The sequence below is a fragment of the Podarcis bocagei genome (genome assembly GCF_964188305.1).
Source record: "Podarcis bocagei genome assembly, chromosome: 1".
Taxonomy (NCBI): Eukaryota; Metazoa; Chordata; class Lepidosauria; order Squamata; family Lacertidae; genus Podarcis; species Podarcis bocagei.
In genome coordinates this window covers 81,662,454-81,686,974 of record NC_138125.1, presented here as the reverse complement: position 1 = coordinate 81,686,974, position 24,521 = coordinate 81,662,454, and the positions used below count along the sequence as shown (strand labels likewise).

Here is a 24,521-nt window from a genome sequence, read left to right as displayed (position 1 = left end):
AAGTTTTAGGGTCAGTTTGTTTTCCAAGGACAAAACTCCCATTTACCAGCGGGGAAGCCGTTTTAGTCCTTCGCAGCAAAATCCACAGAACTGGGTTTAAAGATTCTAGCCCGCCATAATAAAATGTCTTCGCCTTTAGGATACCACAGGGCTCTCTTTGTAGCTCCCACGGTCCGCAGTGGAACTTGCTTCAAAGCATGCAAGCGCGCACGGCTGCAACTTTGAAGCTGCGCATGCACGCTTATCTAAAAGCTGTAGGGGCGGGACTAGAAGAGCCTAACAGACCGCTCTTCGCCCACGAGCAAAACACACACAAAAAAACCACGCCCCATTTTGTTCGTCCCCCCGCCCTCTCCTGGCTTGTGGAGTTCATGCCGCCGGCCCCGACTGCGCACGCGCGCCGCCTCGGCAGCGAATCACGCCTTCCGCGAGCGCGGCCCCGCCCCTCGACCCCGGCCTACGTGGGGTCACGAGCCAGCGGTGCTGAAGCGCCGCCTGTGAGCTGCGGAGCGCGCTGTTGCTCTTCGGGCTCGCCTCTTCCTCTCAGATGGGGCGCGCGGAGGGGCCCGCCTGGTGCGCGCGGGGCGTCGCTTGAGTCGCCGCTCTCTTCCTGCCGCCTTCCTGCAGCCAGCCGTCCCCGTCATGAGGCGCAGCGAGCGGAGAGGTCACGGAGGGGGCTCCGGAAAGGCAGCCCTGGAGGAAGCGGAGCAACCGCCGCCGCCGTCGGAGCCCAACGGGGCTTCTCCCCCCGTGGCAGAGGTTTCGCCGGGGCGCTGTAGGGGCGCGACGCCGGGAGCCGCCGCCGCTCCCACGACCACCACTGCTTCCACCACGACGCACGGGAGCCGGCGCAGCACGGAGTCCGAGGTGTACGATGACGGGACCAACACGTTCTTCTGGTAAGGGGGCCGGAGCAGGGCGCCCCGTGTCCTTCCCTCCTCGTCGCCTCTCTTCCCCAAGGCCCTTTCGCCCTGACACGCGGAAGGAAACGGCGCAGTCCATGGACACGGGTTGCCCACAGTAAATAGACTTGTGTATGCACAACTAAAGATGCGGGTAGGCAGGCTGTCCGTTTAAAAGGCTAGGGACCAACAAGGAGAAGGGCGTGAGCGCTGTGAACTTGAGGATGCTGGAACCAAGGATATAAAGAAGGGTGTGCATCTCGTTGGAATCAGACTGGACTTCTCTTCCTGGGTGTCTCCTTCCCAGGAGCCCTGCTGAACCTGCTTCTTTTCTCAAGTCACTTCTGCTGTTCCTTCTCTTAGGAATTGGCCCTCCTTTGGTTTCTCTCCTCAGCTATTGCGGTCAGTCGGGGAAGTGATTAGTGTTACATCCCTAAACACAGTTGTTGAGTAAATATCACGTAGCTCTGTACGACTTACTGCTGAGTAAATATGCTTTATATTTACTGCTGGCTTTTTCCACCTCTCCTGGCTTGATGAGTATTTGATATAGCAAAATCTCTGAGAAATATTACAGCACCAAGAGGAAACTCAGACTGCTTTCCCATGCATACTTGGAAATATATCCTGTTTAATTCAGTTAGACTTAATTTCTGAGTAAATACATTTGATCTTGCTTCAACTTCACACTTGTGGGATAACTTTCCTAGGCAACAGCCTACTTGTGGTAGTTGAAAGGCAAAACCACACTTTCATCTCCTTATCTCAAGAGAATACTTGCCTGGGCGGTTTGTAGAGAAGAGCACTTCTCTAAGTGTCCTTGCTTAATGGTTTGTGATAGTTTTCCAGATATCCTTCTACTATTCCAGCATTTGTACTACAAAAACATAAGGTTTTGTAGACACAAGTAGTGAAAGATAGTGTGACTTTTGTAGTTGAGCAGTCTCGTGAAGAGATGGAGGCAGAATATTTACTCATATTTACATACTAGTAAGTAATTTTTCGTCTATAGTAAAAAAAGGATTGACAGACCTCAACACATCCATATCTGATGAAGTAGGTGTGCACATGTGTGATGTTATTTTTCTCCTTAGGCTTATCATGACTACCTTGTTTAGTTTATTATATTCTCAAACAGAACTGGTTAAAACTTTACTTGTCCTGATGCACACCTGAAAGCAAAGCCATACTTTATTATTGTTGAGACAGTATGAAATAAGACTGTATAAAAACCATCTTCAAAGCAAAAAATAATAAAAATTCTTTTGCCATGAAAAGCCTACACAAGAACAAAAGATATAGCACAATACCTACCCACAAAGATATCGTAATTGTGGCATCACTAATTCTTGTATATTTTTCCACTTTGTGTCTTTATTTATTCCACTTGCTTTATATCTTTGAGGTGCCACTGTTCTCTTTCCATTACAGTTGTTAGGCTTGTAATGTAATACCCAGAGTGATGGTTCTTTTCTTCCTCCACAATGGGTGTAACTTTTTCTTTTTGTGCAATTCTTGAGAGGGCAAATTATTTTCTAGCAAACAGCATGATGTTAGTTGGAAATCTGGTAATTTAATTAAGCATCAACTCAGTGTCCTTAGTTTCACTGGGAGAGACAAAATTTCCTGCAAACTTTAAAAAAAATTCTCAAGCGTTTTATCCTCCACAGTATGTTAAGTAACATGGTTTCCAGCTTCAAAACCCTTTCTTCTTCTTGTGCCACATACATCAATTATGGAAAAGGGAATACAATGATTAGCTTTAGACATCAATTTATCTTCTTCAAAGACAACAGAGGGCATAGTTTTTCTGGTTCTGCAAGAGGCTTAGTAAAGATAGAAGAGCCTGATTTGAAGTGACTCCGACCTGGTTTGGCTTGAGGTTGCCCCTGAGCCTGACTCCTCTGATCTTGGCAGTAATAAAATTTGGAGTATGTTGATCTTGAAAGATCTGCTGATATTCAGTGAGAGTTCTGCAAACATAGAGTATACCTAGTGAGGCTGTAGTGGTTATTTCATTCCGGCAACATTGTAGGGACTGACTTAGAGCCTGCAATATCTCAGGTTTAGGAAACACAATCTTTTATCAGAGTTCAGGAAGGACCACAGAGAACATTCTGGGAAGTTGCTGTGTATTGGCTGAATTAGTGACCAAATAACTGGATCTTGCAGACATACTGGCACAGTCCTGCCCTTTCAATGGAGAATGGGTAAAATTATAACTTGATTGCTTCTTTAATACTAGTTTAAAGATTGTACATTTTATTGCTGAACAATTTTTCCAACACTGTTGATGATGTTTCATTATTCTGGGTGATAAGTGTTCTATAGTATAGTCAGATCTTTTAGATTCTCTTCAATGATTTGACCATTGTTTGTTTAACTGCTATTTTGATTATATGTGTCCGTTTAAGCTATGAAGAGAAGTGCAGTATTTAATGAGTTCTTAAATACTCTTACATTTGATACTTGAATATGCTCTAACTTTTGAAAAAGGAATCTAAGAACTGACAGAATGTTGATCTTTCATAGTATTTTATGTTACCTTGATCACCTAACACATTCTTTTAGAGATTCAGTTTAGTTCATTCTAATAGTGAATAACTGAGGAATGTAATTTTTCATTGATCATAATTTAAGGTGGATTAACATACATGCTGCCACAAAGTGCAGCATGTACACATACTTTCTGATTTTTTTGGAAGGACAGTAGTGCATCAGGGGTGGAGAACCTCAGTCTAAAAGGCTAAACACGGCTCTGTTGCTCTGGGAACTCTTCCAGGCATGCCCCTTGCTGGCTTTGTAGTGTCCTTAAGTGTTTTTGTCTGACTGAGATGTGTTTTTGAAGTAATATTTTACCTTTTGTTTGTCTGAATGGAGACTAGAGAAATATGTGTAGAAACTAACCTATTGTATAAAGGTAAATTTTTACATTTCATGCTGTTCCCACTTTTGTCTCTGACACGTAGCGCTGCCCTGTGGCCCACAAAAGGTTGCCTGAAAGGAAATGCAGCCCTTGGCCAGAAAATTGTTCCCCATCGCTACTATACATGTCCACTCAAAAATAAACCCCATTCAGTCATTCAATGTTCTGTGTAGTATCTGAAAAAGACAAATAAACAGTTAAAAACCCCCATTGCATTTCTTTAGGAGTTACTCCCAGCCAGTAGTATTACAATTGTAGTCTTAAGTAATTTTTCATGCTCTGAGCGTTTGTTACAGCAAAAAGAAGAGAATCTACTGACAGTTTAAAGATAAACAGATTTAGTATGGTGTATGCTTTTATGGACAAGAGTCAGTTTCATCAGATACATGAAGTGTTACCCTCAGTTTAAAAGCAAACATGTAAATGAGGCTGAATGCTCATTAAATGTAAAAGAGGAAAAGGGGGTTGGATCTGGTCAGTGGTCTGGATCATAGAGTCTGACCTCTGCAAGCTAAGTTTGATAGGGACCACCCACCTATCAATCACCTGACATCCCTGTGATGATGATGTTTTTCACCCTGTGTGGTACATGGCTTTGTGTGTGGTACAAAGGTCCTGACCATTGTCCAATTGTTAGAGTTTCAAAGAGCTGCACACAACTCTGCAATCATTGATAGTCTGCTGATTGTTAGTACTTCCAGAGAGCCTTGTATTGCACTTTAAAGCCCCAACAATTAGCTTATTGTCAGAACTTCAAAAATCACATACTGCACTGGGCAAAATTAGGTTGCCCAATGTCATTGTGACATCAGTTGGTTGACTTCCTGCAAGTACTGGTAATCAATCAGCTGATGAGTGGTGCTTAGAGAGAACTGTATGGGGGATGCCTGCAATTCCCCCTTTGCCTGCCCCACAGCCAATATCATATATGATGTCAGGTGTAGGACAGGTGAGCATGGCTCTGTCAAAATGGTCTCATGGGCTAAGTGGAAAGGCCTGGAAGGCCTAATTGGGGCCCATAGGTCAGAGCTTCTCTACTGCTGGTGTAAGAGGCATATGAGGACTGTTCGCACACACATTTGGCCACCATATAAATGCTGTACACTTAGGCTTCAATCCCTAAAATAATGCATCCAGTGAAATGTTTGGAAAGGGCAGCCATATTTATGTAAAGTGGCACATGCATGGTTTTTCTTCCTGACATTTTTCTTAATGTGTAGGCATTGTGGGTGGAAGCAGAGTGTAGCCAGTAGATGCAGTGCAACTGTGCAATCCATGCATAGAGAGTGCATGTGCATTTGTAAACATTGTGACATTTCTATACAAAGTTGAAATGTATACAAAGAAGCACTGTGACCATTCACAGCTGTAGCACAAACTTCATAATGTAGCATCCTTATAGGGAAAGAAAAAATATTTGGTCCCAGTTGAATCTTAAAATCACTTACTGATTCATTGTAGTTCAGCATGTTAATGCTAGAATTTTTCCTCTGAAATTCTTTTACTGAAGAACTGAGACTTACAGACTAGCAGTATGTTCATGGGAGATTGAAATGTTTGCTGTTTTTTATGTCAGGTTTGTAACTGTCCTTCTGCTTAAGATAAATATTTAATATGGTCCTTAATATAGTCTGTGTGGAAACATTCAGCATTTAACATCTCAACTGAGGGGCAAAGTAGATGTGGCAGCAACACAATTTAGGCTGGATTGTACTGAAATCTGTAGTGAAATTGCAGTGGGAGATCATGAAGGGGGGAGGGAGGTAAATAACCTTCTGTGCCAACCTCCTAAAATAAAGTCTTTTAAGCTATTTCTCTTAGTGAGGCTTGCTTCAGTCATGGAGCACCACTGATGGAAGGTTCTTTCTTCTCCTGCCTGTGCTGTCAGCCCATCAGTGCTGCCACCCCATTTTGTAGGGGCTTTGCATTATTGTAATTCACTTTTTCTGACATAACTTCTAGTTTGGCCCCAAGTGAGCTACTTCAGAAGTACATGAAGGAGAAGTTGGGAGGTTATCTGTGTACTGTTGAGAGTTGCGCCAGAACCTGTGGAGCAACCCTCAAGTTCTTTCAGCTTTGCTGTTTTTACAGAATAATGAACCATTGTCAAATTACTTTGTTTTTCATAAGGACTTCTGGAAAGTGCTGGGAAATGGCTGTCCTTGTTTATCTAGACATAGGTGGCTGTCCTGTTGCTGATTCCTTTAAATTGATTCTTGTGTGTTTACTAAAATCTGTCCTTTCATTGAGTTTAATTTTATGCTGTACTCTAATATAGATGATTGGAATGGATTAGAGGTTTTTAAAGTTAAATGCTGCCAAAAGAGCACATGATTTACCTTTTATTTGTTTTCATCCCAAAGTTGCTAGGTCTTCATTGATTTCTGGGAGAAGAATGCCCCAATGCTGAAAATAAGTCATTCAGGGTGATTCTGCCTGACCTTTGTTTCATACTTAAGAGTTTATAAAGCAGCTGTCATTCTGTGACTTGCAGAAAATGGAATGGAACATAACTTGGGGACCACATTTCCTTATGTAGGATCCACAAAAGAAAACTAATCTAGTTGTACAGAATTAAACCATAGCTTACTGAACTGGTGGTAATCTCTGCATAGAAGCTAAGTCATGAATGTCCTCTTCCATTCCTTATTGCTGCCATCTCAACAAAGTATATACTATTGCTATTGATGATAAATTGTTATCCTTTTCTGTTCTTTTGTTAAATGATGCTTGAATATTGGACCCTCTGTTCTGTGAAGTGGCCCATGAGAAATGAAGAAAACTATTGAATGATGATCATCCATCACTCTTTGTGGAATGAATTTCCCATACACTCTATAATGTGTATGTGTTCCAATCTGATCTGAAGAGTTTGAGGATCCTCTAGAACAGATTGGAGAGCATGCAGAGGGATATAGTGAGCAGGAGAAGAAAGGGAAGTCCCATCATGTGAATCGTGTAACACTGCATGCTTATTCTCTTAGAATAATACGCAAAGTCTTTTATATTTGAAACTGGATCTTTATAAATAGGAGTTTTCAGTTTACTGAAAGCTGGTACATGGAAAAGTTGCCGACATGTTTGTGTTGGTTAATGTGGAGAAACGAACCTTTCTGATAATCTTTCATGTGTTGTGAGCCAGTGTGGTGTAGTGGTTAAGAGCGGTAGTCTCGTAATCTGGGGAACCGGGTTCGCGTCTCCGCTCCTCCACATGCAGCTGCTGGGTGACCTTGGGCCAGTCACACTTCTCTGAAGTCTCTCAGCCCCATTCACCCCACAGAGTGTTTGTTGTGGGGGAGGAAGGGAAAGGAGAATGTTAGCCGCTTTGAGACTCCTTAAAGGGAGTGAAAGGCGGGATATCAAATCCAAACTCTTCCAAACTGAAATTCCTTAAAATTGTGCCTCAACTTCCAGTCTTCTGAGTTGAAAAATTGAGTTCCTGCACACTGATTATGCATAGTGTAGTTCTGTTGGTTACAGTGCTCATATTATTTATATACTAAGCTTCAATTTAGTTGTGAGAAGGCAATTGTATTTTCAGAAGCTAAGTTTTATTTACGGGAAAGCTTCCAATGCAGTGTTATGATCCCCTACTTAGCTAAAGATTGACAGCTTTTGTACTAATGCTGTCAGACTAACTTTTACTGCAACCTTTGCCATTCTTTTAGATCAGTTTGATCACCTTGTTCGGGCGTACGGGCTGTTGCTGCAGCAGTGTCTGTCTGACTGTGCTCAGAATTTTGCCATTTGGAAACTAATTCACCCCTTAGAAATTGGTAGAAAGTGTTCCTCAAGGCTTGATGTTACCATCTGTGCTGCTTGGTTTATTACACTTGCAGGCTGTGGACGATCTGTCTGTGGAAGTTAGGACTAGAACTTTCTTTATGACCTTCCAAAGAGTGCAACACTTTGGGTTGTTTGAGGAAACTGTAGTATAGGGTTTGTTTGTTTTTCTCTGAATCAATTATCATGTTCAACTTTAATTTTTATATTTAGTGTATTTTTAAGTGAACTGTGTTTGAAAAGGTGGTCTATAAATAAGTAAATTTAGCTGCCCTGAACTTTAGATTGGAGGAAGGGTAAATCTTTAATAAATGAAATAAAATAAATACATTTTAACCTGCTGAAGATACTGAGCAACAGTAAATAGTCCTGAAAAATATTATTTGTTGTTGACTCTCTCTCTCCCTCTCCCTCTCCCTCTCCCCCACCCCCCTGTACAATAGGCAAGCACACACCTTAACAGTCCTGTTCATCCTGACCTGCACCCTGGGATATGTGACACTGCTTGAAGAAACCCCACAGGATACAGCCTACAACACAAAGAGGTAACTAGCTGTCACATAAGTGTTGCAGTCAGCTTTTATTGCCAGTTTATTATTAACTAGCTAGAGTACCCATTTTTCTCATATTTACTTTCAATTTATTTTGGATTTTGATAAATTTATCAGTCCATTGTACGCATAGCAATGACTCCCCTGTCATTTGTAAAAATAACATCCCCAAATATGTAAATATGTTTTCTGTATGAGGAGATTCCACAGTTATATCAAAGCTTTAACTTTTGTAGTTGTATAAGGAAAAAAGCCTTTTGTTTATTGACTGAATTCCTCAACTTCTATCATGAGATTTAAAAGACTGCCCCAAAGTAAAGTAAATAAAAAGGATAAACCAAAAGGCTTCTCCGATAGAGAAGAATTATTAAAATATTCCTATCTGCTGAAAATAAAACAGATTGATGTTTTCTGTAGAGTAAGTCGTACGTAAAATTTGTTAAATAATACTGGGCAGGATTCACCTAGCCAGGATTCACATAATCCGCAGAAGCCCTGTGCAGACTTCTTCCTGCATATTGGGGCTTTCTGCCTCTGTGCAGGTGTGTGTCAGGAGGCTCCCCAGAACAGTGTGCAGGGGGAGGAAGGGAGGGGTTGTTCCATCTAGCAGGCTGCAGTGCTTGTGCAGATAGAACGATGGAAGGAGTATGAAGTTTAATTCTACCACAATTATAAAAAAAAATATTGTGGGAACTATAGTTCCTGTGTTACAGTTTTCATATAACTGGTTCATATTGGAACCACTTACTGAATTTTTGTATATATAAAGCTACTGAACGTGTCTGAATATATTGAAACATGTGCGTGCTACTTGTGGAGTAGCTGGAAATTACGGTGTTGTGGTAGAATAGAAATTATAGGTGACAAGGCTAGTGGCCAGCTATGTTGCTGCCACCTCTCGTTTCCCTCCTTGCAATGCCAAATATTACTTTCTCCCACCCACTTTCAGCACAAAGGCTCACCTATGTTACAGTAAGATTATAGGGCTATAGTCAAGCTAATGCGGTATGGCCAGAGTGAATTGTATAATGGTGAAACAAAGACTCGGAGAAGAATGCAAATGAAACTCCAGTGGAAATCGCACTACAGTCTGGCAAAACAGGAAATGATGGTCATCAGCTTCAGAGCAGTGCAGGATATTGAACCAGCTTTAAACTGTTGTGGTTTAATACCTTGGTTTGTGTCATAGTTACTGTAATGTCTCAGATTGAATGAAACAGAAAACTCTTGTTAATTAGAGGTGCACCACGAAAGAAGCAGCAAAGGTCATGTCTTCTCTTATTTGTCACCCCATGATGTATGTAAACTGACTGGCTCTCTTAGGTAAATGTTACCTAGGGCCAGAAAGATATTTCAAAATGGTGGGGGGTTTTTTTAGTTCAGAACTTGCATTAAGTCGGGCTGTATACCTGCAGAACGTTGGTTGCAGGTTCTTGCGTGTATGACAAGTGTAGAATCAACTGATGTTGCATAGCTGATAGATGCACATTATAATAGGTTTTCCCATATACCATTTAAGTTGCAGAAATATAACTGCAAAATACAGTCAAACCTTGGTTCCTGAATGCCTCCGTTATTATACGTTTCGGCTCCCAAATGTAGAAAACCAGTTTTCGAACATTTTCCGGAACCGGAATGTCCGACGCGGCTTCCGCTTGAGTGCAAGAAGCTCTTGCAACCAATCTGAAACTGCACCTTGGTTGTCGAACGTTTTGGAAGTTGAATGGTCTTCCGGAACAGATTACGTTCGACAACCAAGGTTTGACTTTATTGTGTGTGTGAACTTGGCTATATATGCTTATAAAAGAGAGGCTGGTCTTTAACTACCCTGTTGGAGTTGTTTTTCAGTTGCCTTTATCATGGCAGCAATTTTTATTGTAGGCTTTTGTGGTTCTTTTTATCAAACATCAGTGCTCTTGAAAGAATGTGATGCTATTCTGACATGCCTTCAGTAATATTTGTAAGTGGAAAATTGGTGTGGAAAATTGGAGTGAGTGGTGTCTGTGGAAAATTTCGGAAATGTGTCATCTGTGTATTCTAGAACTTGGAATACAATTGTTCTTGGTTAACTTGATGAATTTATTTAAAGATGACCTCAGATTTTCATACTGTATTTTGTACTTTGTCATCTTGCACTTTGTAAAGCCACCGTGCTGGTGATATTAATGAATTATTCCAGTTGATCCTAGTTTCCATTTCTATAATAAATGATAGTTATGCCATTCATACCTAAAACTGAATGAGACCCAGTGCTTTTTTTTCTGGGGGTACGCAGGGGTACGCATACCCCTAAGCATTCTGTGAGTCTAAGTTTGGCCTCATTGAGGGGCAGTATTTCAATATGAGTAGGAAAATGAGAGTACCCCTAAACATTTTATAAGAAAAAAAGCACTGATGAGACCCCTAAGTAAACTAGCAGATACCAATCCTTACACAAAGTTGGACTAATAGCCAGCTCAGCCTAATAAATCTAAATGCTGGAGAGACAAGGGGTTTTTTCCATCCTGTAACTTAAAATGCCAGAAACGGAAGCTGTGAATGTATGTATGTATGCAAACCATATGCTCTTCAACAGAGCTGCAGTTCTTCATTCCAGATGTGAGTAGAGCTATTGAGGGACTCACAGGTTTAGGTTGGAGGTGCATTGATAATGCTGTAAATGGAAGAGTTTCAAATCTTAAGGCCTCTCAGTATATCGTTCTGACCACACTCTGAAGTCTAGAGTAGCACACCTTTCAATCCTCTTTTGGAAGGGCATCCTATTCTTAGTGGTATCTAATGAGGGGCTTTGTCCTAGGGATTCATTGAATAGCTTAGATTTCATGGAGGGTAATACTATCAAAGGCTGCTATCCGTGATGTCTATGTGTTATCTCCAATCTTGGAAGCAATATGCCTCTGAATGCCAGTTGGTGGTAATTGCAAATGGGGGAAAGTGCTGTTTATACTCAGGTCTCGGATGTAGATTTCACCTGGGCATCTCATTGGCTACTATGAGAAGAGGATGCGTCTTTGGTTTGAACCAAAGACTCTTCTCATGCTCTCACATTGTTGAATAACCTGAGGTTATCTTTAAGTCAAAAACAATTGACTGCAAATAAAAGAAAGCAACATGATTTGATGGGTGTAAAAGAGCTAAAAATAATAGATGACATATTTCCTAGATTTCACATTTGGAAACCTATTCTCATCACGAAGGGAAGGGAGTGCAGGGACACAAACTTCATACTGTGACCTGAATTTTAAAAAGTTGAGGCATCTCATAATGTTGTCATTGACTGAGCAGAAGTGATAACCAGTATTTAGCCAATGATTCGTCTGTGTAGGTGGATACAGATATGCAGTTTATTTCCTAATCACATTTTAGATGTCTCTGCAACATCCCCCTTAATGCTGCATTGACTAAGTTGAGCTACTGCTGCAAGCATAGCGTAACATATGACACCACTTATAAAAGAATTGCACTGGCTGCCAGTTCTGTGGTGCTGACCTACAAAGCCCTAAACAACTTGGGCCCAAGTTATGTTTACAGACTACCCAGTCAGTAAAATATTTGAATGAGGCCCTTATGTTTGTGCTACAACCTGCTGAGATCCATCTTGCAGGAACTAGGGTAGTGGTCTTTTTCATTGTTACCAAGCCTATAAAACAGCATTGCCTTGTGTGATAAGTAGGCACCAATGGTGCTTTGTTTTGGTGCCTGATAAAAGTTTTTCCCCCAGCCTTCACTTCCCATTAATACCATCTTACTGTAATTTGTACTGGCTCTGTAGCTGCTGTTGTATTGTCTTAATTATTTTTAATGGGCTGAATTCAGCTACCCAGTTCCGTTAGTGAATGCCAGCATGAAGATTCCCACAAGAAGAATGGGGCTCTCTCTTGCACCTCCCCCAAATCTTTTCTGGAGGGTTGGGAGAACCCCCAGAACCAGAGTGGGAAGAAAAATTGTTTTATCAGTTCTGTTGGGCAAGCTAAAATGCTTGGACTTTCTCCTTTGTGCTATATTGAATTCCACCCATTGTATATTCTTAATTGATTGAGTGTTTCGTGAAAGGTGATATAGAAGTAATATTTAAAAATAACTACTGAGCATATCTGCCAGGGAACTGACATCGGAGCCAGAGGCGGAGGCAAGGCTCCCAAGTGATGCTGGAGAAGGGCCCAGCAGGGAGAGAGGCAGCTCATCAGCTGGGGAAGGAAATCAGCGTAACACCAGGGATAAAGGGGGGCAGATGGGGGAATCGGCGAGGGGGCTCCAGGACTCCTCGCCGGAGACCAGCGGGGAGAGCACGGGTCCTCCGCTACCCACACCCTCCCTGCGCAGAAGACTTCCGTGCAGGGAGAGTAGGAGGAGACTTGGGGTCAAACAGCTTTTATGCTGGAAAAGGTTTAAGAAACTCCCACTGACGGACTTCCGGGGGCGGCGCGAAACTGTAATGGCGGTCCTCTTCGAGCTCTGAAGAGGGGCTCCGCGGAAAAGGGTCGTTCGCTGCGGCATAGCGACGACCCATCAAGATAAACCACGGGTAGAGTGAGCCCGTGGCCGTGGGACTCGGCGGGCACCAGAAGCTGCTCCGAAAACACAGAAGGGACCCCGTAAGGAGACCCGGAGTGAAGGAGGGGTAGCGGTGCTGTGAGTTCATCGCTCTTTCCGCGGAAGTGAAGCCGCGCGGCTGTTACAGATGAGCGCTGATCCTTCTTCCTAAAATCAACACCAAACTGCAAGCAACATACCCGTGAGTAAAGGGGTTTAAAATTTGGCAAAAGAATTTCGCTAATTTGGCTGAAAGCGGGAGACGAGAAAAGGGAAGTCCGTCTTCCGACATTGCTGACAAGATCAAAGCAAAGCTTTAAAAAGCGGAAAGCGCTTGAAACGGGACTGTGGGAAGCTTCAACTTTTTCGTGCTATCAGATCTGCTTGTCTTCTTTTCCTAAACTGAAGGTGGAAATGGACATTGACTAAAAGAAGTAGTAAATGGGGATCTTCCTCCTATCTTTTTTCGTCTTTGGGCTGTATTTTTAAGGAGCCAGATCGTCGGGCTGCCAGAGAGGGAGACTGTGTCAAACTGCGGAAACAGTTGCAAAAACTTTGTTGGAACGTAACTGTTACATTTGAGCAGAAAAGACTGGATGGGATACTGTTGCAAGCACCTCTTGTGAAATTTTGTTGAACTATAAAAGGTGCCTGGGGGAACTTTGAGTTTTTGAAGGGACTGATGGACTATTGGATTTATTGACTTGAAATAATTTGGAACTTTAATGGCGGATTACTTCCTTCTTTGTCTCTGAAACCTGGTGGCACTCCCCCTACAGGGCTTTCGGATTATAAAATCCTGGGAACTGACTTTTGTTTTGAATTCCACTTTACTGGTTGTTTACTTCTGAATTTGTCTCTCCCATGGAACAATAGATAATCTGACCTTGAACACTGACAGATGTGTAATGAGTGGTGCAGGGAGAACAAGAGCATCTAAAGCTAAGGAATCTAAAGAGGCTAAGGAAAAAGAAAGAGAAAGAAAACCAACACAATTTGTACAAACAACACTGACCCAAGGACGCCGATCGTCGGTTCCAGCTGTACTGGTATCTCAGAGGGAAGGGGAAATAACAGAGAAGTCCACTGAAGAAGTTATGGCAGCAGGTGGGTCAGACACATTATTAAAACAAATATTGGAGCAACTATCAAGTTTAAACCAGAAAGTGGACGACCAGTCTTTGAAAATAGATAAAGCGACCTCTTCGATTCAAAAACTGACAGAACAAGTTTCCCAGCACACACAGGCTATTGAGAATTTGCAAGGAGCAACAGCGGAAAATCGGGAATTAGCTGGAGAAGCAATTCAGAAAGTGGGAGCTTTACAAAAAGAAGTTGAAGAAATTAAAGGAGAAGTCAAGCCCCTGCACAAACAGGTGGGTGAACAACAAATCTATCTGTCAATGGTGGAACTGAAAAATCGCGAGAGCAACATCAAATTGAGAGGCATCCCGGAACTCGAGCAAGGAGACCTGATTGGATACTTGACGCAGGAATTCACGAAGTTCTGGGGTTTAAAGGAGGACACAGATTTCAAGATTGTCTCGGCATATAGACTGGGAAGATTGGTAAGGAAAGACAGATCCAGAGACTGTTTGATAATTTTAAGATCAAAGGAAGAGAGAGACAAGATCCTAGGTCTACACTTCAAAAAAGCAATTGAAATACAAGATAAAAGGGTGGAAATTTATAGAGATATTCCGAGACAGTTGCTGGACCTCAGAGCTACCTACTCAGAACTAGCAAAATTGCTGAGACACAACGCAATTCCCTATAGGTGGGAGTTTCCACAAGGATTATGCTTCACTTACAAAGAAAGGAAGGTTAAAATTAGAACACCTGAAGATAACCAAAAGTTCCTTCACGACCACGGAGAAGATCTCCAAAAAGGAGTGGATTGGCTTCCAGCCTTACCAGTACCAATACTGCCCGGAAGCGGGCCAACGCCTGCACCCTCGGGATCTGAGCAAAAGGAAGACACCTCATCCTAAGAACATCTGAATTAGAACAGGATGTCTCTGCAGCTACTTAGTTGGAACATAAATGGCGGGAATTCTCCGGAAAAAAGAAGGAGGATATTTCATATCCTGAAAAAAGAACAATTGGATGTAATATGTCTTCAAGAAACACATGTGACTAGGCTCCACAGGAAAGTATTAATCAATAAAAGACTTGGCCAGGAATTTATCTCATCAGATAAAGTTAAAAAAAGAGGCGTTGTAATTTATGCAAAGGAGAACCTGTCACCAAAATTTCTATTCAAAGATGATCATGGAAGAATTCTCGCAATTGAAATCCAAACACAAGGGGAAAAGATTTTGATATTAGGAGTTTATGCGCCAAATGATGGAAAATCAGAATTCTATAAGAAGCTGCATGAGACAATGATGGACTATTTGGACTATTCTAACATTATTGTGATGGGAGATATGAATGGGGTGGTGTCTACAAACATGGACAAATCCCAAAATCAAAACTTAACAACAGACGGCAGACTCCCTAAAACCTTTTTTGAAATGACAGACAATATGGACTTGATTGACATTTGGAGGACAAGGAACCCCTTGGGTAAAGAAGGAACCTTCTTCTCTGAGGCCCACTTGTCATGGACACGAATTGACCAAATTTGGATATCTAGAGGGCTGGCCCCGAAAACAAGAAAAGTGGAAATCTGCCCAAAAACCTGCTCCGACCATAATGCCTTAAAAATGGAATTGAGACTTTTTCCAACTGGATCCTTCAGGTGGAGAATGAATGACACCTTGCTAAGAGATCAAGAGATTGTTAAGAAGGCCCAAAAAACGCTAAAGGACTACTTTGAAATAAATTTGAACACTACGGTGGAGAAAAGAACAATCTGGGACGCAAGTAAAGCCGTAATGAGAGGGTTTCTGATACAACAGAATACAATAAAGAGGAAATTTTGGAATGGAAAAAAAGAAAAAATTCTAGAGAAAATAAGCGAAGGAGAGAAAAAGTTGAGAACTAAACCAAAGTCTAAAGAGGTGCTAAGAGAGATCAAATTCCATCAAGCACAATATTCGAAACTGATCAATCAAGAGATTGAGTGGAAAATCAAACAAATGAAGCAGAGATCGTTTGAATCAGCAAATAAATGTGGAAAGTTGCTAGCTTGGCAGCTGAAAAAAAGACAAAAGTTAAATACGGTTACAAACTTGGAGATTCAAGGAAAAATAGTTCAGAAACCAGAAGAAATAAGAAAGTGCTTCCACAGATACTTCAAAGAACTTTACGCACAGGGGCCTCAGAAAGAACCGGAAATAGATCAATTTTTGAGGATAAATGGACTACCTAAAATAAGTCAAGATAAAAGATCAATTCTTAACAGCAAGATAACTCAACAGGAAATTGAAGGTGCCATCCAGAACATGCAGCTGGGCAAATCTCCAGGCCCGGATGGACTTACCTCCAAATATTATAAGACTTTGAAGGACTTCTTGATACAACCGTTGTTGGAGGTTTGTAACCAGATCATGGAGGGGAGAAAGGCACCGGAAACGTGGAAAGAAGCATTTATCACATTGATTCCCAAGTCAGAAAGGGAAAAGACTCAGCTCAAGAATTACCGTCCCATCTCACTCCTGAATGTGGATTACAAAATATTTGCAGACATTTTAGCAAATAGACTTAAAAATGTACTAAATGAAGTAATTCACAAGGACCAAGCAGGATTTCTCCCTGGCAGACATATGTCTGACAACACTAGGAACATTATTGATATACTGGAGTTGTTGCGAATTAGAAACACAAGGGCCGCTTTAATTTTTATTGATGCGGAGAAAGCATTTGACAACATTTCTTGGATGTTTATGAAGAAAAACTTGAAAGGGATGGGAGTGGGACGGGGGTTTGAAAATGGACTAGAAGCAATCTATTCAGAACAAAAAGCTAAATTGATAGTGAACAATGTGGTATCGGAGGAACTCAAAATTGAAAAAGGGACACGACAGGGGTGCCCTTTATCCCCTCTGTTATTTATTTCTGTTCTGGAGGTTCTGCTGAATATGATCAGGGAGGACCAGTTGGTGCAGGGTATAGTGGTCGGAGCGAAACAATACAAACTGAAAGCTTTTGCAGATGACCTAGTCATCACAGTACAGGAGCCAGAATCTAGTACAAAAAGAGTTCTTGAACTTATTTTGGAGTTTGGTCGGGTGGCGGGATTCAAGCTAAACAAACAAAAAACTAAGGTTTTGGCCAAAAATTTGACGCCTACAGAGATAGAGGGGTACCAGAAAGAGACAGAGCTAAGTGTGGTTAAAAAAGTGAAATACCTGGGGGTATCTTTGTCCACCAAAAACTTAAATCTATTTAAAGATAATTATGAAAAATGTTGGTCGGAAATTAAAAAAGACTTGGATATTTGGTCAAGATTGAAACTTACCTTGTCAGGGCGAATCGCAGCTATAAAGATGTGTGTTTTGCCAAAAATGTTATTTTTATTTCAAACCCTCCAGGTCGTGGACAGAATGGAATGTTTTGGAAAATGGCAGAAGGATATCTCTAAGTTTGTCTGGCAGGGCAAAAAGCCCCGAATTAAATTCAAAATACTAACTGACTCAAAAGAAAGAGGGGGGTTTGCCCTGCCGGACTTAAGGTTGTACTATGAGGCTGCAGCCTTCTGCTGGCTGAAGGATTGGTTTCTGTTGGAAAACACCGATGTCCTAGATCTGGAAGGGTTTGACAATGTTTATGGTTGGCATGCATACTTGTGGTATGACAAGGCGAAGGTTCATAAACTGTTTAAAAACCATATTGTCAGAAAATCAATTTTTGCCGTCTGGATGAAGTACAAGGACTTATTAGAAAGCAAGACCCCGAGGTGGTTATCACCAGTGGAAGCCAAGATTTCTAAAAAAAGGCCCAATATGGAGGCCTACTGGCCAAAATATTGGGAATTGATTGAAAGAGTTGGAGATAATTGGAAGCTCCAAAGCCAGGACAAACTAAAAAATAAGGTGCGAGATTGGTTACATTATGCTCAAATGCAAGAGGTATTTAAAATGGATAAAAAAGTGGGTTTCCAGTTGGAGAAATCGAAACTGGAGACAGAGTTACTAGAACCAAAGACTAAGGTACTTTCGAGGATGTATGACTTGCTGCTTAAATGGAACACACAGGATGAGACAGTTAAATCTGCTATGATAAAATGGGCACAGGATGTAGGACACAACATTATGTCTGAGGACTGGGAAAGGTTATGGAACACCGGTATGAAATTCACGGCATGTAGTGCCTTGAAAGAGAACATTATGAAAATGGTATACCGGTGGTACATGACCCCAGTCAAGTTGGCTAAAATATATCATCTTTCTGATAATAAGTGTTGGAAATGCAAGGAGGCAGAAGGGACATTCTTTCACCTCTGGTGGACCTGCCCGAAAGTAAAGGCCTTTTGGGAAATGATACATAATGAGCTGAAAAAGGTATTTAGATATACCTTTTCTAAGAAACCAGAGGCCTTTCTACTGGGCATGGTGGACCGGAAGGTGCCAAAGAAGGATAGAACCTTGTTTATGTATGCAACTACAGCAGCTAGGATTCTTATCGCAAAGTTCTGGAAGACACCAGATTTACCCACACTGGAGGACTGGCAGACGCAGCTGATGGACTACATGGAGTTGGCAGAAATGACTGGCAGAATTCGAGATCTGAGCGAAGAAACAATGGAGGAGGACTGGAAAAAATTTAAGGACTATTTGCAAAAATATTATAAGTTGTTTGAATGTTAAGATTGTGTACGATTAAGAAACGTTATGCTTCTGCAATTCAGTTAAGTAAATGATAAAGTAAGTATTGATGGGAAAAAAAACGAGACAAATTAGAAACAAAATATTATGTTTATTAAGAGTGTTAAAACTAAATTACAAATTTTCAAAATTTGGTAACATAATAAATTTAAAGGTATAATAAGATGGGAAACAAGATAACAAATTGCTGAACTGGTTAGAACAATGAATGCAATGCCGAGAGGATGCGAGGAGGTCCAAAAGTGAATTGTCGAAGGACATCATGAAAATTTCTTAACTTTTTCTTCTTTTTCTTTTCTTTTCTTTATATATAAAAAATGTTTCTTGCATGTTGTTATGTAAACAAATCTGTTAACCTATGGAAAGAAACGCAATAAAAAATTTTTATAAAAAAAAAAAAATAAGAAACTCCCACTGACGGATTCTGCTAGCGACTGAAACAGCCACGAAGTGAAGGGCTGTCCGGACAGAAAAGGTTTAACCAGGCAACCTAGCCAGGGGTGGCGGCAACTTACGCACGAGCAACCTCTATTATTATTACTACAATATCCTTAATATGTGAGCAGGTTCCAGTGCACTGTGTTGTTGATGTAAGGTGGTGATCAGTGTAATTACATGTGATAAAGTACTATCAGGCAGCAATTAGAAGATGTATTTCTACCCTGTTTCGGTCTTTTTTCCTCTATAAATTAACAAGAAAGCATGCCTAATTCTGCATAAGGGATTAAGAGTTCAAATGGAGGCTGCACTTCAACTTGCTTGTTAACCTGGTGCACCTTGGCTAGCATTATACTCTGGGTATATATCTATAGTTCCAGATCTGAGTGCAGATTTTGTTGCAGTATCATGGTTTGCCACTCAAGGCTGCTGACTTGCTTTTTGGTCTGCACACAGATAATTTAGGTTCCTGCAATTTGAATTGATCTCGCTGCTTTGGTTTTATGGAACGTAAAACCAAATGAAGGTGTAAACCATTCATTTAGTTCTTTAGCTTTTCCATGACGATGTACAGTTTCATAAATAATCTATGTGAATTGGACTCCCTTTATAGAGTTATAAAACTCTAAAACTGTACATAGTCTGATATGTGTGTCTCAAACTTCAAATTAGCAATTATCTTTTTACTCAAGAAGCAACATAATTTCAAATTATGGTAAGATAAAAACAGTGATGATTTATAGCAAGATGGATGAATTAAAGCAACATGTTTAATCTAGATTGCCTTCGTGTATTAAATAAAGTGAAACTTAAACAGGGTCTATAAATTGGTTCCGTGTTGTCTTATGACCCAGATGTTGATTTTTAGCATTGGTGTAGGGCAGTATACTTTGTTATAGAGGTCACAAACCTGACTGAATCTGAAGACATGGTGTGGCTTCCAGTAGTTTAGTAGTTTAAACAGTTCATCCTTCTAACTAGGTTTCAGTACTATGGTTCAGTAACTTGATTGATTTGAAAATATTTCTATCTATTTTAGTTATTAAAACTTTTGTGGTAACTTACAGCCACACTAAATAAGGTGATAGCCAACTAAGTCAGACTCAAAGTAGACCTGTTGAAATCATAGACTTGAGTTAGTATCATTGATCTACTCTGAGTATTACTAACATTGAATATCGCTCTGTAATTGTGGCTTGTGTACTGGAAATACTTAAATACTAGGTTGACTTTTTTAAAGGATTAATTCACGTGTGCAGAAATAGAATATGTTACAGCCTTTTCCAGACAGTTTTAAAGTGCGAAGGAGATCACATATGCCTATGGAAAACTAGTATGTAATTAGCCAGACCTGTTGATCTATGACTGTGCCTCACTCCCCTTTTAGCTACACATTACGGAGGCTGAATATTACCTGTGCTTCCCCATAACATTTATGAGCCAAGTAACTGTTTATGGTATGAATGACAAATGGAAGCATGTCAGATTGTATAAAGGGGACTTCCCATGTTGCAGATAACCAGGCAAGTTAATTATAACTCAGCTACAGACTGGTGGATCCATACCCAAACATGCAGTTCGCTTGGGACTTCCATCCCCTTGCTACCTTTATCAGCTTTGGCACATTGAGTAGGGAAGAAGCTGCCTGGTAGACTTCTCAGGGGGTCCCTGCTAGGAAGGAATTCAGCTGCAACCAAAGCAGGTAGCAATGACCTCATAAGGTCTTGATTCTCAGCAAGACCTCATTAGTGTCCATGGGAAATAATTTCAGTGTTAGAAACTCAGATAAATAAGCTAGACACCAAATGGCTCCTTAAACCAGGGTTACAGTTGCCAAAATGAAATGTCTAGTTGGCATTTTGGAGCCAGACAGCTTGAAAGTTGTATTTTTCAATACAACTTTCTGGTTCCTGAAATTTGTTCTGATTGTGCAGATAAAATACTGTGGATAGAATTCTAAAGGATGTGTTGTTAGTGCAAGATCTAAAGATCCCCAAACATGCACCTTCTGAGGGTGGAGACATCAGGCACCAGGTGCCCAGGAATCTTCACTTGATTGTAAGAGGCCAATAGCCAGGTACAAAATGCGCCTAGTGCCCTGCGAATTTCAAACTCTGAATCATTCCCTTCTTGATATGGCCACACCAAAAGCAGAAGCTGTGGAAATTGAATTGTTCCAACTGCTTGACTGATCTGAATAAGATTTTTAAGAACCGACCTGCCTTTCAATTTTAAGAGAATCAGTGTTGTATCTTTTGGTTTTTCTCAAAATGATTTGCGAACAGCTTTTAGTAGGTAAGAAGAGTTAATATTGAGCCAGGCAAAATCAGTTTTCTTCCCTGTTGCATGCTTTTGACTACTAAAATGTATCTAAAACAACCTATTTATCACAGAGTATGAACTTTCAGTCTTCAAGACTAGACTGCCTTCAAATAGTTTTTCTGATTTTAGATGTTCTACGGACTTTCAAAAGACATATTTAACAAAAACCATTCATGAACAGATGTAAATTGAAAGTGTTTTCTTTTTCAGAGGTATTGTTGCCAGCATTTTAGTTTTCTTGTGTTTTGGAGTCACTCAAGCAAAAGATGGGCCATTTTCAAGACCTCATCCAGGTAATCAAAATTGCTCATATCATAAAGCGTCTCTTGATAATGATGCACTTGGTAAAATGGCTCCTAATGGTTATATGTAAATGTTGAAAGTAGTAACCTATGTTTCATAGCCTGTATCCCCTAGGGATTTCATTATCAGAATCTAGCATCGTTTTCAGAAGTCCTCATCTGACTGCTCATTAGTCACTTAACAGATGACATATTTTACCGTACTTAATTGAATCTAATGCTCACCTTTTTTGGCCAAATTACACTGCGAAAATTAAGGTGTGCATTAGATTTGATGGCACATTTACTTTCGCCAGCAAATACTTTTTTTTGGTTTCAAGGTTCTGAAAATTGAGGTGTGCATTAGATTCAATGGTGCATTAGATTTAAGTAAATAAATTATTTGCTATAAAAATGTAAGAACCACCTGCTAGATCAGGCCAGTGGTGTATGTGTATGTAGGCTGGAGAACTGCAACTGCAGAGCATTGTGGAACAAACATTCCACTTAGTGAGTGCTTAAGAAAAGGACACATTTCAGTTATCTATTTCAGATTTAGATTATACCTGGAAAAGGTGTGTGTGTGTGTCCCGGCCTCTTCTACCAAAAATAACTTACCTTGAGTAAGAGAGGCAGGCAAAGAGAGCACCAAATTTGTGCTCCTGTTCCACTGTCTACCGCCTGCCCCCAATTCCACAAGTCCATCTGCCACCAGCCACCCTGTGGAAAAGACTGTGGGATAGAAAGAGACGCAGGCAAAGAATAGCCTTCTCCAGCTGGACTATTGTCGTTCCCACAATAGGGTTGTCTACTATTGAATGCCCTGTGGGAAAGATCCTGATGACTTGTTACATTTTTATATTTTTGTGACTTTATTAATGTATATTGTTGTTACAAATTCTTTCAAGTATCCTTGAAGACGTGACATAAATAATTATATTGAAAAGGGAAGTTGATGGAAAATGTGTGGTTTGTATTTGGCTAAACACCATTCTGCAGATTTGTAAAACTGAAAATGATAAAAAAAAGCATTAAGGTATTTAACACCAATGTATTTACTGTATTCACCATCCTTCACTTGAAGTTTTGCTAAACATGGTAACTTGATAAATGTTTTGCATCACAAAGACAGCTTCCTCTGTGGGAAGTTTTACACACAAACACTGTTCTTCAGAGCATTAATATTTTTGTCTGACATTTTATTTCATTAGTCAGAAGTACAATAGAAATATTGTTGTAGACAATTTGCTGAAGTATGCTACTGTGATGCAAGAGTGCAACAGTATAGCTCTATTTGTTTAGATAGCACATTATCCTTGTTTCTTGTTTTAAAAATCTATTACATTTATATAATTGCAGCTTAACAAATACAATCATATTTTTTTTAAAAAAGGACATTTTTTATTTGAAAATATAACAGAAAAAATAACAAACCAAATATAAATAACAACAAAAATAAGATTGTCAGCTGATATTAACATTAAGAATATTCTGACAATTCTGATATAAACATATGATATAATTCTGATATAAACATAGGTAATTCAAATGTCCAAATAGGTGTCTAAACAGAATTTACAATTAAGAAGTTGTTCATTCAAATGTAAAGGACAGTGAGATTCAAACCACTAACAGATAGATGGTAGATATTTGTCCATCCAACTTCTCAGTATAGATATTTTAGCTACCATAAGGTTCTCAAACCCACTTTTGTTGCCTGTCTGTTATTCAACACACTCATAGGAGTGTGTGAACATTTGCAAAAAAATTCTCCAAAACAAAGCTGATAAAGCGTTGTAATTTATGCCCAGAAAGAAACATCACAGAACGTGTCCATTCCATATGCCTCAAGAAAGCATTTTCTGAGTTACATCAATTCAGTTCTTGTATTACATGCTTGGGATATCCATCACCACAGATTCCCTTGTATAATGCCAATTCCAATAAGAAATAAAAAGAATCAAATGTTTTTGAAGTATTTCTATTGTTGATTATTCCTTTTCATAATAGTTCATATTGTGTAATTTTATTGAGTATCTTAAAGTCCTGGATTTTCTTCTGGTCTATTGAGGATATTCTGTCCATTTTCCATGCCAATGCATTCAGTATCTAGAGATTCATAGACTTGTAGAGTTGGAAGGGAATAACCAAAATGCATTCATTTCTGTGTATCTGTTGTTTTGTGAATTTCCAAAGCATGATTATTGTATTCAATATTGTATTATTTCATATTCACTTACCCCCTCCCCAATTTTTTAAAACAACATTCCTACAGTTGTGCAGAGGGTGGACCCATAGATTTTTCTGTATATCTAACAAATGACTGATACTGTTAAGTATCCTCATTTTCAAATTAATGTTAATTTTCTTTCTTTCTTTGTTGAAGGAGGATGAGTATGCAGACTTTACAGTGCAATCCTATGCTTGTCAACTCTCAAATCAGGCCTACTTTGGTCAGTGGGTTTATTCCCTGGCAGGCATGTTCAGAATTGCAGTCTTTGTCACATAATGTGATTCTGTGAGTCACTTGTCAACAAACTGAGTGCTTTAAACACTCATAGTACTGGTTTTGAAGCAAAACATAATGAAAAACAATTTAGAAATTGTAACTCAGTGCTGACCTTCACTGTTAGAAATGTTACCTTTTCTATCATATACGTGAGAAGAAAAAGGCAACTTGATAGAATGGAGACGCTTTTGTAATATTGAATGGGTGGATCATCTGAAAATGGTTCAAAAGGAATAAGTGGCCAATTTTCACACACACCCCTCCTGAGTTAAGCATTATTTTCACACATTGCACACATCTCTGCAATTACATAAAATGATTTCCAAAACTGCTTGGAAAGCATAAAATAATCTGCTTTCTACAGAGCAACAAAGCTATTAGAGAAAGGACATTTCAGCTAGTCTGTCGTCTGAACTTGAGTAGTGAAGAAGACATAAGGCTGTTAATGAGAGTGCTAGAATAAAAGAATAAATGAGTGATCTGTCACTGAAGAGAAATGAGTGCT

The 24,521-nt window shown here is 40.1% G+C and overlaps 1 protein-coding gene across 1 annotated transcript in view; it reads left to right on the top strand.

Moving 5' to 3' along the window:
* Positions 1-466: 466 nt before the first annotated feature.
* PTDSS2 (phosphatidylserine synthase 2) overlaps positions 467-24,521 on the top strand; it is a 46,129-nt gene continuing 22,074 nt past the window's right edge. Inside the window, exons 1-3 of the mRNA XM_081212452.1 lie at positions 467-899; positions 8,055-8,156; positions 21,437-21,519. Coding sequence (XP_081068578.1) covers positions 643-899; positions 8,055-8,156; positions 21,437-21,519 — 442 coding nt within the window. The 5' untranslated portion in view covers positions 467-642. The remainder of the gene's footprint in view (positions 900-8,054; positions 8,157-21,436; positions 21,520-24,521) is intronic.